This window comes from Esox lucius, chromosome 15, assembly GCF_011004845.1.
Source record: "Esox lucius isolate fEsoLuc1 chromosome 15, fEsoLuc1.pri, whole genome shotgun sequence".
Lineage (NCBI taxonomy): Eukaryota > Metazoa > Chordata > Actinopteri > Esociformes > Esocidae > Esox > Esox lucius.
In genome coordinates, this window is record NC_047583.1 from 29,571,113 (window position 1) to 29,587,784 (window position 16,672).

At 38.7% G+C, this 16,672-nt stretch overlaps 1 protein-coding gene across 1 annotated transcript in view; it reads right to left on the bottom strand.

Moving 5' to 3' along the window:
* Positions 1-13,630, bottom strand: part of pdss2 (prenyl (decaprenyl) diphosphate synthase, subunit 2) — a 33,277-nt gene extending 19,647 nt beyond the window's left edge. Inside the window, exons 1-2 of the mRNA XM_010903541.3 lie at positions 12,946-13,630; positions 5,959-6,096 (exon numbers count right to left, since the gene is read on the bottom strand). Of these exons, the coding sequence (XP_010901843.2) occupies positions 5,959-6,096; positions 12,946-13,190 (383 nt within the window). The 5' untranslated portion in view covers positions 13,191-13,630. The remainder of the gene's footprint in view (positions 1-5,958; positions 6,097-12,945) is intronic.
* Positions 13,631-16,672: the final 3,042 nt, after the last annotated feature.

Below are 16,672 nucleotides of genomic sequence, written 5' to 3' on the forward strand. Positions count from 1 at the left end.
ACAAAAGAACAAATAAGGTGACCCAGTAGAGGTTTCTCTGTATGAACATTGTCATTCAGTAGTAACAAAAAATATAACATGGTAAGTTATCATGTATCATGACATGATGTACATAGTATAATCAGAATCAACTGTTTACACATACTAAGGATTTTACTTGGTGTAATGTTAATGCTAGTGGTAGACACTATGAGGAGAGAATACATCAAACTACACAATGTCCATGTACAATTATATACAATAGGTGAAGGGATATCAGTCTCTAATATTGAATGGTAGGAATTTTTGCCCACTCTACATTACTGCTTCAACTTGGTCAAAAGCATTCATAATAACGATAGTTGATAACTGATAGGTTTGAGATCCAGACATTAACTCTTCTCCAGTTGAAAGATCCATGTTCATTTCAGTTTCAAGAATTATTTGCTAGAACATGGAATTCATGGTTGACTGAATAACGGCAAGTTGAATAACGGCAAGTTGGCCTGGGCATGAGGCTGCAAACCATAATGGCACAGCCTTTATGCTTAATGTTGGTATGAGGTTCTTCTATTCAAATGCAGTGTTTTGTTTTTCGCCAAACGTGAGGTCTGGCATTGCAGCTTAACAACTCCACCTTGAGCAGCGGCTTCTCCTCTGTGTAGTCTGTTTCTGACAGTTGACTCATGCGCTTTGACATCGATTGTGGCAGAAGAGGCTTGTAGAATCCTTGATGTTACCGTGGGGTTCTTAGAGACTTCAATGAGCATCTTTCGTTCCGCTCTAAGGCTGAATTGTTGGGACAACCTTTGGATTGGCAGTGGTCTGGCATTGTTTCAATTCGTGCCATTAATGTATACACCCAATTTTGGCTGTATACACAAAGGGCATTGGAAAATGCTACATTTCTGTGGGTCAAATGAAAGTGTCAACCTTCTCCTCTGACATCATTAATCATCTTTCCTCAAATGAACAATAATAGACATGGGAAAGCAAAAGCAATCTGTCAGTCATTGTCCGGTTGCTAACATTCAGTTTTCAATATTGTGAGTGAGAAAGTGAGAAAACAAGCACCAAAACGGTGTAGGACATGATTGTGCAAGCTCTATTATATTGTTCGGTAAATTGGTCAGTGTAGTAAGTGCACTGTATGGAGACAGATGTTTTGAATGTCAACTGTTCATGTGGTCTAACTTCCACAAGGTGGGAGCAAATTAGGGATGTCCCATTTGCATTGTGAGTGAGGTTTTATAACAGGGCCTATAATATTTATAACATTCAAATTATACATATAATTACACATCACACCCCCATTTGAAATAGAAAGTATATTATAACTATATATATATATATATATAAAAAAAAAGATTCACCCCAAATCAAGGAAGCCCCAGGGCCCCGATTTGAGGGCACACTAACTAGGTTAGGAACCCTTAAATTAGACAATGGCTGTACTAAAAATAGATAAGCACACTCATTGATCACAATGAGTGAACTTGCATAAGTTGGCTAAATATTGGGTTCACAAAGTCTTAGAAAAGAGGGTAAGATGAGGCAACAATGTATGTTTTTTGCCACAAACACCACAGGGGGGTTTGGCATAAAGAGGCATGGCCATGCCTATCCCTAGCCTAAAGTATGGTGGTGGATATTTGATGTTTTGCTACCAAAGGCCCTGGGAACCTTGCTATGATACATGTAGTCATGGACTCTGTCAACCACAAGTGGCAAATTCATCCAACGTATGTTCACCCAAATCGGTGCATGAAACATGTTTGCGATAATTTATACAGTGTAATATGAACGTTTGCTTTAGAATGTCTGTACATTTACACACAGCCACGACCATGTGTACACACAGTGCCGGCTAATGGAATAAGAGAAATGCTTCAGAAACATATACTAATGTGGGAAATATATGTTAACATTTTCGAAATAAATAAAATGTTTTAATATCATGAGTATGGAGTCATTTGCCATTTTTTGGTTTCTAAAACATTTAAGGGAATAGAGGGCACTCTGGTCAACATAAAAACACCATACCAAGAACGGTATGTGAACAGAACAGCCTTCCACTTCTAGGTGATACAGTATAGGTAAAAGTGCTTCTGGAACACATGCCAGGTGGAACACATAACTCGTTCATACTGCTGAAATAAATGATGACTTTTCTATAGTCTACATGAGGGAGCTGTGGAGGATTGGAAGCCTACTGGTGAAAACTTAAATTGTTGAAAAGTAATTTAAAGAAAAGCATATTTCACAAAGCTAAAAACACTTACATTTTCATAACTGACTGCTCTTTAGCATGGTTTAATACTGTTCAGGTGAGCAATAAGGCAGCAAAGAATAAACATAATTAAGGAATGCTTTCTACGAATTACACTGTAGCACCTATTGCATACCTATGTCAATCCCAGAAACAATATTTCATGCTTCAGCATTGTATGTTTCCCACAGGTTTGAAAATATGATTTTGACCATAAATGGGTAATTGGGCACGTTTCGACACGCAAATAGCCATTGAGCACGAGCACTGAGACTTTGAACAAGTGGTATTTATAATGATTATTCACTACCGGAGTGCGTAAAACAGTAGCAGGATTGATAGATAATCTGTACTCAGATTCTTAATTCGGTTCGTGAGTAGAAATTTAGGATAGTTCCTATGAATGTATAAATGAGATCCCAGGAAATTTCAAAAGATTGAAAATGTCTGCCAGTGCCATGGGGCTATACCTGGGTTGCTCATGAATCAAGACAATGATCCATAGCTTTGTGTGGATCTGAAGGAAGGCTATCTGTGACCATAGAATCCCAGTCTCCTCACCAAAATACCATAGAAAACATGTGGGGTGTGAGTCCACAAGCAAGAATGAAGGACTCTCAGATCCTTTGCTATGCATTTTCCCACCTCATCAAACATTAGGAAAAAATGCTGTTATCTTGGCAAGGGGTTACCAAAATTGTAAATGAAGGGGTGTCAGTTTTCATGACATACTCGTTAGACCTAGACTATTGTGTTGTTTTGTTATGATTTTTGGGTGTAGATACCCTTTAATTAAAGTGCAAAACAAACAAGGTTTTAATTTTTATGAGTGTTCTTGTAGTGGACATGTTATGGTGTTTGTGAAAACAAATACCAACTGGATTTATAAAAATGTATTATGATCCTACTCTGAAGTAGCAAAGACTACCTTAAAGTTAATATTTAATCAAGAAAGGTTTCTAAAAAGCCTTATATCTACCAAAAGATGTCACAGTTCAGGTGAGGCAGGACACGAGGTGCAGCGTTAGGGAACATACTTTTAATGTTTCTCTTCCGTTCAGAAAAACAACAATAGGAGAGTACAACCGCGAACTGAAGAGTAGCAAAACAGACTCAAAACAATGACCAACAAACTGAAAGGCAAACCGAACAGCTTAAATAAGGTCCCCAATTAGATACAACAAGATGCAGCTGTCTCTAATTGGGGAGGACAGAAAACAGTACCGCAGAAATGCCTAGAGGCACCTCTGCGGCCAGGTCCTGATGGTGGCCTCCAGGCGCATGAAGATGCCTAGAGGCCACCAGCCAGGATCTGACAGTACCCGCCCAGGGCGGGATGGCAGGACACCAGGTGGAGGCTCCGGCCCGGAGCAGGACGGGGTGCCGGAGCAGAGGGAGGCGGTGGCGTTAGTAGTGGCTCATAGTCCCACTCCTCCAAGGGAGGTTCTGGTGCGGGGGACCGGCACTGGAGTTCTGGTGCGTGGGTACCAGTCAGTGTAATGTCACAGGGGGCTCAGGGCTGGGGACCGGTGCAGGAGCCCAGGTGCATGATGCCGGTGTAAGTGGCACCCAGCCCCCGAGCGTGGAAGGCGGAAGAAGCTCCCCCCCTCCTCCCAAAGCTGCAGGGGCTCTCTTCAGAGCCTCCACGGGTGTGGTGGCAGGAATACCTCATCTTCCTACTCCGACGACTCTGGGTACTCTGGCTCCCAGGGCTGCAGTGGCTCCATGTCGCAACCCCTCGAAGGCCCCCATAGCTAACCGCCAAAATTTGTGTGGGGGGGTCTCCTGGGCTGGTCGCTGGGCCTGCCTCCGGGAACACAGACGTTGTGTCCGCCGATGTCACCGCTTGCTTTGGGGCTTTGGATCCTCTGGCCAGAGACCCAGGCCCCAAACCTTCTCAAACACACGGCAGATCTCCGCCGTGGTTTGCAGCGCTGTCCTGGTTTGGTTGGTCATTCTGTCACGGTTCATGTGAGGCAGGACACGTGGCGCCGAGTTAGGCAACATCCTTTCAATGTTTCTCTTCCTTGCAATTAACTGAACAGAAAAACAACAAAAGGAGAGTACAACCACAGACTGAAGAGTAGCAAAACAGACAGCCAACTCAAAACAATGACCAACAAACTGAAAGGCAAACTTAACAACGTAAATAGGGTCCCCAATTAGAGACAAAAGACGCAGCTGTCTTTAACTGGTGAGAACAGAAAACAGTACCGCAGAGATGGCACCTCTAGGCATCTCTGCCCAAGGCGCATGGAGATGCCTAGAGGCCCCAGCCAGGACCTGATAGAAGACTGTCTTTATTAGCCAAATCGCTACGTCTACACAAGGTTTAATTTGTTTAATTTAATCAACCAATCAAATTCTGAACAACGTAATTATTTTATTTTTATATTCACTGAATAAATGTTGGGACTATTTCAGCAAAAACAACACCATCTAGTGGTAAAAACAGGCTAATATCAGTTTGTATTATGACCCATTAAAGAGGAAGAAACTCACCTGCAAATGGATCTTAGTCAAGTAATGACCCTAACCACACATCAATAGCTACAAAGAAATTGTTAATTGCCCACAAAATCAACATTGCACGTTTTGTAGAGCCGAGTCAGAAAAGACAAGGATATTTCTTTTGCCGCAAGTGTTATATCTGCTGGTGATAGCGGTATCCACAAATTTGAACCCCAATGAACATCTCCAATTTGAATGAAAGAGGGCAGGACATATGCGCAGATGAAAGAACCTAAAGGATTTTGACAGATTCTGTAGAGAGGAATGGTCCAACTTCCCTTCCAATGTTCTCCAATCTCAAAAAATGTAAAGGCCATTAAAAGGCCATTATACTTGCAAGGCAAGGATGAAATGTACTGAAAACAGGAGTGGAAAAAGCCAAGCATTTTAATACTGACATTTGTGAACAGTCCACAAAGACATGAGACTTCCATTGGGATTTTTTTTGGAGCACATTGTTCACTACCATTAATATGGCTTACAAAAGTTATTAAGCCAGCCAAATAAACTTGCAAATGACAATAAAACGGATGGAAAATTTGGTCTGACGTGCAAAAATCTAAAATATCCCTCTGAAATATCCCTTTCAAATAACATAAACGTTTCAAGATTCTGTTCAATGACTTATATAAATGTGTGTGTGTGTGTGTGTGTGTGTGTGTGTGTGTGTGTGTGTGTGTGTGTGTGTGTGTGTGTGTGTGTGTGTGTGTGTGTGTGTGTATATATATATATATATATATATATATATACACATATATACACACATTTATATATCTAAATTGTTGGTGCCCATGGTTAATAGTTCATAAGTCCGACCGTAACCATACAGTGTTCATTACAGCAACCCCACAATGTCCCCCCAGCAGCCCTGCTTGACAGACTCTCCCCAGTGATCCTGGGGCAGTGCTGCTTGCCAGATAGGAGTAAGAAAGGGCCATTCAGACACCAAGTGCACCACCTGCCAAACCCAACAGCAACTTCTGGTAACCACTTGGCAAGGTTGTAATTCACTGTTCAGGGCAACATTCTGTGTATGCGGTTTGCTTTTATGCGAGTGAGCGAGTGTCGTCATCGGAAAAAAAGACGTCAATTGGAGCTGGTGTGCTGGAGCAATAAAAAATATTTTGAAAGTAGAAATACAGGAAAGGCATTAAGGAAGCTACAGAGGAATGTAAAGACGGCCATAGATGCATGCTTACCTGGGGTAGATGCCGCTTACCATGTCTTGGGAGACTAGGTCTGAGGAGGTGTGCTGGCTGGGACCCGCTGCCTTCGACATCAGCAGGACCACCAGGCCTCTCATCTGAAGGTTGTTTCTGCTGTCATAGACGAAGCCCCTGAGCACAGAAATGCATTTAGAATATATTTGTTTTTGAGTAAGGGTTTATATGTGGGTATATGGAATTGGCATGGGAAGTTGGGATAAGTAACAAGCCGCTTAACAATGACAGAAAATGGCCAGTAATTGTATGGAAATAAGACATTGTGCTGCACTATGCTAATGAGGTTTGTGTTTTGCTCTCCCTGCATCTCCCCAGGGGCAACCCAAAAATCCCTTCTCTCTAACCCACATCGAAGCTGAGCAAACCAAACGGCTAACTGCTGCTTTGTGTGGTTGACGCAGAGACAAAGGTCAACACGCTCATGAAGACATTTTCTTTCAACATCATCATTAATTCAAATGCATTGTCAAATATAATTTGGACCACTGTATTACAAGTGGTAAAAAGTGTTAATAAATATGAACTCAGTCATTCCACGTTAGATACATTTTTTTAGAAATGTTTAATTGATGGGTGTAGATGTGAATGTTAGGGAAGTGCTACAGATTCGTTAGTCATGAAAATAAATGTAATGCACCTTGGAGGTGTAAGCAGACAACAGAAAGGAGTTAGACCTGTAGCTTGGGATTGATCTGGCAACTGATGGGCTGCAAAGTTCATGGCTTCAAAACATTCCCCTATCACGCAAGACTCTACATCCTGCAACATACTCTCCATCCAGAGCAGAAAACTACTTTCCATTGTTTCCAGGATTAAAATGTAACTTCTATGTAAATATGTAAAGTTGTATTGTATATTGCTACAGTGCGCCATTATTTGCATTTTTGTTGGAGTATCCCTTTCCTTTATAATAAATACAAAATCTTAAAGTGTAGCTTTAAACAAGCAATCTTCTACAACAGTTTAATTATTATTTAAAGGCTGTACTATTTTTGATCAACTGTGGCACAACATATTGTTTACCAGCAGAACGGGGCCCCATACAAAGTTCAAGCAGAGCTGCTAGGTTAGCACTGAGATGGACAATGTGGAGGTAAAATATCTGTGGTCCCACAGGAGCACATCTAATCCTGTCCCAAAGGAGCCCCTTGTGCCATGAATCACACTCTCGTTAGAGCCCGGCGAAGACACTGAGCACCGCCCACTCCACCCGCACCCAGACACCAGCTTCCACAAGACAGTCCCCCTCCCCTTGACCCAGCACTGCACCACAGGGAGGGGAGAGTGACAGGGCGAGGCGGAGGGGGGAAGAAAGAGACCGACAGAAAATGAAGGGAGAGGGAGAGCTAGAGAGCGGGAGAGAGGCACTGGAAGAGAGCACAAAGGGCAAAAGGGAATTGAGAGAAATAAAAAGAGAAGCTAATGATAGATATTTTAAGAGCAATAGAAAAGTAAAGAAAATTGCAAGTCTAATAATATAAACCTATTACATTTCAATGCATCCTAATGAAAACCATCACAAGAAAGAAGTTCTGGTCAGTTTGTAGCAGTAACAAAAAAACTGCATGTAACCTAAGTGAACTTGAACAAAATTCTAAGGCTTTTGCCAAGCCTACTTTAAGCCCTAGGTAACAAACATACATATATATATATATAGAGAGAGAGAGAGATAGAAAGAGAGAGCGAGAGAGAGAGCAAGAGAGAGAGCAAGAAATTCCTATCACTGACAATTAAAAACATTATGACTAACCACAGCAAAAATGTTAACTGCTTGTTGTGAGACTAGCCAAGTCTGCAGCCTGAAGATTGCAGATGATTAATATGTATGCCAGTCTCTACAACATGGCACATCAATCAATCATAACCACCCTCCTGCAAAGGGGTGGGGTTGGGAAGAGTGCTTTGAGACAGGGAAAGACAGAGAAAATGAGAGATGGGTCAATGCTATTTTAATGGGTAGCACAACATGGTTGTCATCATCATATATGTACTGGTTATGTACACAGACCGAGTACTGCACAAGTTTTGAATGCATCAAATATGTATTTAGCCTATTTTGGTCGAACATTACAAAAAACATACCATTTACACAGCTAGTACATGAAATGCTGGTACTGCATCAGTCATGGGTGGTTAGACAGCAACATCATCCAGCACTACTAAAGCTCAACATTATTAGCAGCAATAGCGCATGTTAAGGCCTACATAGAAGAGGTTGACAGACATTCTGTAATAACCAGCACTACTGTATGCGTGTCTTTCGTTCCTATTGTTTTTACTATGGCTGGCTGGATCTATGAAGTCAACCTGTATAAGTCATTCATCCATTGCAATTTACAGGGCTTGAATAATACAGTGTTTGATAACAAAAGACCAATGTTACAAAACCTTATTGGAGCTAGGGATTAGTCATAGAAAATTGCTAGAAATTAGCAAATTAGATATTCTAAAAGTTACAATCTGTACTTAGACTCTCTAGGCCAGCACTACATATTAATTTGTTCAGAGCTACATCTCAAGACTTAACCATTCGAGCTACAGGAGCCAGAGGATTACAGCCCACGTTCATGATTATAACAAATGCATTTTTCACGTTTTTCCCAGTACATACTAAGCATAAACCCTGCAAATGTGAGTTTGCTGTGAATTATCTGGATATTATTTTATATCTTAAAAGCATTACGGAACCAAAGTACTACATTTGTTTTCGTCAGCAAACCTAGTGAAAATATCAGTAAAGTCCAGCCCTGCAGCTTAATATAAATACAACTGAAATGCAGGGACAAAAACATGCAAATCCAATGTGAAAGAGATATTTGGCATCATTGTACGCATTTAAACAGATTAAAAAAAGACTATGCATAGACCTGGACCTGAGACAAAAAAGGCATTTGCAGGCCTATCGGACCACTGAGTCATCCCAAATGTCAGTATGCATTGGTTCTCACTGACAGTAACCACCATACATGATGTAGAGCAATGGTTCTCAAAAATCTCCCAGCAACCTCAGCCATCTCAAGTTTGTTGTATCCTTGAACTATCTCACCTGAATCAGCTAGTCTGGGCTTGATAATTAGTTAGGTTAGACCCCTGACCCAATAGCCAAGTCACCTCGTGTCCCAAGTTACATCGGAAAGGAGACATGCAATAATCTAAATGTTCACCCGTTTACACTAGTCTTTTTTAAATCTCAGACACAAAGTCTAGTTCTTCTACATAAAAACGTCACAGCGTAAAAACGCTCATAGACGATTGGTGAGGACACCCTCCTGGGGAGCCATCTGATGATGACAGTTCCTCTGACAGACACCCTCTGAGTTCTTACGGAGTTGGTTCATCAAGCCGTGTGTTAGTATACTGGTAAAAGTAGATGATAAATGAAACAGCTTGGCATGTGTTTTGCTCCCCTCTAGATGTTTATACAGAAGGGTCAAGCAGATAGGATTTGACAACTACCCCTAAATATTTCCTAAACTTCTCATTGTGACGACAAAAAAGGAAAACAAATACTCAGTGGAAAACAATAGAAGCCTCTTAAAGAGAAAAGTCAAACTGTGTCAAGGTCTTTCCCTGCTACAGTGTGATGTTTCCTATGTTCTGTATTGCTGCACTAACTCCAGACTTTAGGCAAAGTTAGCTGAGCTGCATTTTTTAAGAATGAAAGGCAAGAGAAAACCGAAACACAACTCCACGAGGGTCTGCCTGTCTGCTATTGTGGATATTTTTATCTGTGCCGCGTCTTTGGCGGAGACACAGTAGGAAATATGAACCAGTCAACCCAAGCTGACAGTGAGGAGTCAGACTGTCAGAGGTTCACTTTGCCCCTGATCTACAACACCGAAATGGATTGTCATATCAGATTTGGGTGTATAGGTTATTACATCCTTGGGCTAGGTTTTTCAAAACAGACGTCTTCATGGCGGGATTGGATTCCAGCACACTCCTTATAATTTCCCTGTCCCTTTCCTTCTGTCTTATAGTTGGTAGCAATGGCAGAGAGATGGCACTGGAGGGTAACTAACTCCCCAACTGAAAGTTTAAACATCTTCCCCTGTAACAACTTTGTTGAAGTAGTGCGAGAGTAGATGCTTAAGAAGCTGCATTTATAACATTCAGTGGCTTTGTAATCAATTAATTTGAACTGACAAGTTTACTGCAAAAGTTTTAACCTCAGAGATCAAGTTGTCCATCTCACAAAATAATTTCAGAATGAGAATTTAATATAATTTCAACAGCACTAACACAATGGGGAGAGTCTTTTATTTAATGAATGTTTATAATTTAAGGAAAATCGCCAAAATTAAACTTCACAGATATTGGCGTCCCAAAAGGAACCTCAAGATCACCAAAACAGGTTTTCAATTTTTTATTACCGGGGTAAACCAGCAATGACCAATCATGCATTATTGATCTGTAAATCTATATTAGCTTTATTTCAACTATTTCATTAAAATGTTTTAAATACCTGCACACCTACAACCCTCAACTTAGGCATTTTTGTTTTGTTCCATTTACTGAATGACATAGACAGAGAAGGTCACTAGACTACAGATGAGTTTGCACACAACACCAGCAGGCACGGTTTGAGAATTGCCAGTACAAGCCACAAGGGGGTATCCCCGGTACCCAGCACAATCCTCTCCAATGACAGAAAAACAAGGCACACGAGAATTTCATTCTGGGAGTAGCCAAATAATTTCAATAAAGTAACACATGCAACTGAACCCTGTCTGTAAAATAATGATGTTTAATTATGGGGCATAGTCTGTGACAATCATCATACTCTTAATAATAATGTATTTGACATCTGTACCCAACAGCATAGCCTATGCTTATGGTCACTTTCTGAATCAAATGTTATGTGCTCTATAAGGCCACATTTTCTTTGATTTACACTGGGCAAAGGTGCTCCAAATCAGACTTGGTAGTCTGATTTGAAGTACTCAACCACCTGATTTGCAAGGTCAGTTGGCTGCAAGCTCAATAAAGGTTGTTCTCCAGTGAATGCATTGAATTTCAAGTGCATTGGTGCTGGAGAGTACTTCCTGGTTGAGCGTGCAGTTTGATAAAAGACAAAAATAGAGCTTTTCTGCTTCCAAAGGTCCTGGGAACCTTCTTAAAGTGGATGGCTTGATGAAGAAGTACTATGAGCAAAATTGCCTCTGCCAGGAGACATAACTGTGTCGTCAAGAATTAGTTTTTTCTATTTGACAGTAAGAAAAAATTTATAATGCTATTTTTGTGAAAAATTTATTGAAAATAAAAAACGGTTTGGGGTCACTTAGAAATTTCCACATTTTCCTTAAATGTGTCACTCACCTATATTTCAATTTACATTTCTAAAAACGAAATACTTTCCAAATATTTTACCATATATCAAAAATGAAACACCAATATATTTAGATTAAAGAACTATTCTTCTCATCCCTGATTCAATAAATGTTAGAATATTAGCAATTATATCCGTCATCTTGGGTAAGCTTTGGAGACGTGGATTGTGAAATATTTATTTTTCATTACTCTCTCTAAAATTTGTGGGGATCATGCATAGACAGCAATTTTCAAGCCTTACCATAAAAAAAGCATTCAAGTCTAAACTTTAACTTGGCCACTCAGAAACATTCACTGGAACTGTGTATTGGTATTGAATATCTTTCCAGTGTTTGCCGATGTTAAGAATAAACAAACCATGGTGCATCTACCAGTAAATTTGAAAATAAGAAGGCAGTTACTCAGCAATGTGTTGTTTTGGATTTCTCCCAGACATAAGGTTTGCATTAAGACCAAAAAGTGTATAATTTCCACGTTTTTCTTGCAGTGTATCATTAATAACTTTTTGCATATAAGATTAATGTTTTTAGACTATTTGTATTATGTTTATTGTTATATTTTCACTCGTTTAGATCAATATTGTAGAGTCACTAGAATGTGGTTGATTTATACCCTGTTTTTTCCCCATTACAACAATTTAACTCTGTTGCTGTTTTACAGTCACCAATTGTCTCACTGTGATATCCCATAGCAGTTTATTCTCTGTCCTGCATCTCTGCTCAGAAGGACAATGGTATCTTTGATGTGTCTAGGTGTGTAAATGCATTGGTCAAAGCATAAAAGTATTATTTTTGTTATTGTTACCCCTCTACCAATCACTGTCCTTCTTTATGAGACTTTCAACAAAAAAAAAGCTTCCTGGTCTATATAGTTGAATCTGAGTGACCAGAATTGTTATAGGAGTAGGAAAGAGTTGGTTGGATCAGCTTATCAGAAGGTTACAGTAGGGAAACACACCAAGATCTTCTAAAACCAAAGACAAGATAATTAGGTAATTCCTATTATGTGGTACCATTTCTGTCCCCAATAAAATATATAAGTCTTATTTAATGTAAAATTGTGAAAATGTAAATAAAATTATGTTTTGATTATGAGGGCATTAAAAACACAAAGAAAATATATATATATTTTGAATGCATTTCGAACACTTTTTGTCAGCTTATATGACACATGTAAGGCAGAAAACATATTTACTGTATGTTCACTTAGAATTGTCGGTATTACTTTCCTTTTATGCTTCATTGCAGCCTGTTAATCAGGTATTTTCAAATAATTTAAGAAAGACAACAACAAAATGTTATGCACATTTATGTGTTGAATTTTTCAACTAAACTAAAATGTTTAACTAATTATAATGTTATTAACCGTTAAGCAGGAAAACTGTGTGCAAATAAAGTTGTGGTCCTGAAAACACCTCATTTTAGAGTCAAACATACCTTTTTTAATTGCATATACTGTAATTTACAATATTGTTTAAAAAATGCAAAGATGTCGAGGTCCAAATGGCACCGGATAGTAGGAATGACCCTATTGTTAATTATGAAAGTCTATGAAAATATTTAACATTTGCATAACAAATACGACGTGATGCAATATGCAATAATATATTATTTAAGGATTGCTTAATCATACCTGGCAGTGTTGAGTAATGGGTGTTTTGTTCCAACCAGTTTTCTCACGTGCATTGCTACATTACTGAGTTCATCACTCAACAAGCATCGCAGGCTCATGAAGGAGGTCGGATAACCCACTATTTTCTCTGCATCCGAAACCACTTTATTCCAATTAGAAGGCGTTGTGTTGGAAAAAAAACTTATGTTCCTCTGTCCACGGTTTAGCAAACCGATGCACGAGAGTCGAGACCAAATTACTGTCATGTTTCCCTTAATGTGTTTTACTACTGTACAAGTTAAAATAGAGTAAAGCAACGACTGATTCCTATTCAGTCTTAACACGTAAGTAGAATTCTGTTAAACCAATTATGTAAACGGCAGAACTTAAATTACATTAACAAAGTTAGACAATTAGCCTACAACGTTCAAATTAAATCAGCGCAGTTACGAGGAAGGTTAACAGCTACACCACTCTTGTTTAGTATGACAATGACGTTATGATGACATTCATCCTCACTGGTCTAAAATATTCTAAGTACACCACTGAGCCACGTACGACTCCATTATGTTACCTATCACCCTACTTGATTTGATATGATTTCCTTTTAAGATATGCTTTAAAAGTCTGTCAATGCGGCGTAACACACGACCTAAAATGAAAATTGACAACTAACACAGGACGCCGCCATCTTGACGAAACGCAATACGACATGTCGCAAAACATTAACAACAGTAGTGGGAAGCGTTCAAGTAAAGTCGGAGTTATCGGAAGTTTCTATATTCCGATTGGGAAATGTTGCTTGAATTAAGTCAAAATAAGACCATTCACTGTCAATTCACTTCTTCAACCAAAGTCATACATTACAAATTAGTTATTTGGTAATTAACCTTATCAAAGATAATTAGCTACTCTGAACACACTGTCAATGTTAACCAAGCGTACTACCTTAATGCAATGTTGCACAATATAAGCAAAGGTAGCAAGCGAATCAAACTAGCAGTGCTTTATTCTATCATTCCAATTTTTCATGACTTTGTCAATCAGTTTGTTCCTAATGACTTCATATCATTGTTTTCAGTTTCATTTTTAATTAGTGCTTTTAAAAATACCAATGTATCAGGGACCTGACAGACACATATTTCTTACCATCAAGCAGGTGATACAGGTTTCTTAATTTCTGCACCAGCAGTCTTCTTTCCAGGAACTGCAAATCATGCTGAACTCTGTGACCCAGCACTAACCATACCCACCTGCCCACCTCTTAGTACTGCCTCTCAGGGACCCTGTTGCACTACTCTCTTTGTACTACTGGACTCTGACATTGCTTTGCAAAGTCTGATAAGGATGTTTTCAGTTGTTACATGTACATGTATCTCAAGAACCTTATTGCTGCTATCCCTGTATTTCTGTTGCACATGCTACCTTGCACTTTCAATTTGCCTTCATTGCGCATTTAGAATTGTCATTTGTACATGCATTTGCTTTCATTACACATTTATACAACCCACTTATAACATTAATTGTTCTAAAATAGTTTCTCTTGTAATTATTTTGTATTCTTCTATTTGCACTTCTGGTTAGATGCTACCTGTATTTCGTTGTACTGTACTAGTACATGTTCAATGACAAAGTTGAATCTAATCTAATTTAAATTATTTTATTTTGGGGTCAAAATGACCCTGGCTAGTTTCTATATAAACATAAAACAAATAATGTTTACTTGAAATTACTGAAAACTAAATTATACCAGAATCAAAGGATGGTAAATAAGCTTTTAAGTACTTATGTGGATTGTACTTGGTATAAAAGTTGCAAATTGTATTGAAGAAAAGTATATATTTTCATTTGACACAATATGCAAATTAAGGGTTAATTTTTTCTAATGAAGTAACAATTACACTATAACATAGTAAACAATTTCCCCTTGTACTGTAGAAAATATGTTTTACACTCTATATTTTTTTACTCTACTGCTAAATGTCTTGTCAGCAGCATTATTCAATACGTGCAGACCTGTTACAACTTTAGCTTTGATATACATGATATTTTAAACCTCAAGAGAAAGTGGTCTTGTAAATATTTCAAATTTTTTGTAGTCTTTTTTCATGGTTTTAATAATAAATCCATGTAGGAATGATGGTTGAAATATTACCTTGCCTTGGAAAGACTGTAAGAGTTCTCTGTAATGATCATGAATTTAAACATTTTTGTGTCAAAATGAAAAGGGGACAAATGAGTCAGAGTCCTGTTTGGTTGACAAACGGTAAATTAAGAAGTTAGTTAACAAAACATAATAAAAAGAAGAAATGGTATTTAAATAAAAAATATACACCATATGGCTAAAAGTATGAGGACACCCAAACATAACACCTATATGAGTTTATTGGGCATCCCAATCCAAAACCATGGGCATTAATATGGAATTGGCCCTCCCCTTTGCAGCTATAACAGTGGTCACTATTCTGGGAAGGCTTTCCACAAGATTTTGGAGCATCTCTGTGGGAATTTGGGCACATTCAGCCAAAAGAGCATTTGTGAGGTCAGGCACTGATGTTGGATGAGAAGGCCTGTCTCAGAATCGACGTACTAATCCCAAAGGTGTCCAATGGGGGCCTTCCCCAAACTGTTGCCACAAATTTGGAAGCCCCTAAATGTCTAAAATGTCTTTGTAACCTGTACCATTAAGAAGAACCTTCACTGGAACTAAGGGGCCTAGCCCAAGTCCTGAAAGCAAGCAAGTTTATTTATATAGCACAATTCATACATACATTCAATGTGCTTTATAAAGAAAAAGAAAAAATATTAAAATACAATAGTATAAATACAAATACTCAAATGAAAACATCAAAACAACATCATAATAATAAAACATAGAATAAGAAAATAGAAATAGAATATAAATGGGATTAAAAACATAGGAAGCTATAAAACCTGGAAGGCAAAATTCTCAGTCATAGGCGCATGAAAACAGATGGGTTTTTAGTCTGGATTTTAAAATGTATACATTTGGGGCACGTCTAAGGGCTTCTGGTAGTTTAGTCCAGTTATGTGCAGAATAACTGCTAAACGCAGCTTGACCATGTTTAAGAGCCCTGCTCGGTTTATAGTCTTCAAACATATCAGAAATATATTTGGGGCCTAAACCATTCAGTGATTTATGAACTAAAAGCATCACATTCAAATATATTCTGTAACTGACTGGAAACCAGTGCAAAGATTTAAGATCTGGAGTGATGTGATCTGTTCTCTTGGTCCTGATTAACATTCTAGCTGCAACATTCTGAATGAGCTGCAGCTGTTTTACAGTCTTTTTGGGGAGTCCAGTTAAGAGGCCATTACAATAGTCAACCCTACTAGAGACAAAAGCATGGCTACGTTTCTCTTTGTCCTTTTGGGACACCAAGCCCTTGATTCTGGCTATATTTTGAAGATGATAGAATGCTGTTTTGGTGACCGCTTCAATATGACTGTTAAATGTGTGTTCTGAGTCTATCAGAACACCAAGATTACACACTTAGTCCCTGGTTTTTAGGGCCCGAGAATCCAGCTCTTTACTAATAATAGTTATTTAATTTTTGTTGCCAAACACAATAACCTCTATTTTATCTTAGTTAAATTGTAGACATTTTTGGTTCATCCAGGTTTTTATGTGCTCTATACAGTGACACAGTGAGTCTATTGAGCTGTTGGCATACGGTTCGACAGCCATTTATATTTGAGTATCATTGGTATAGCTATGGTAGTT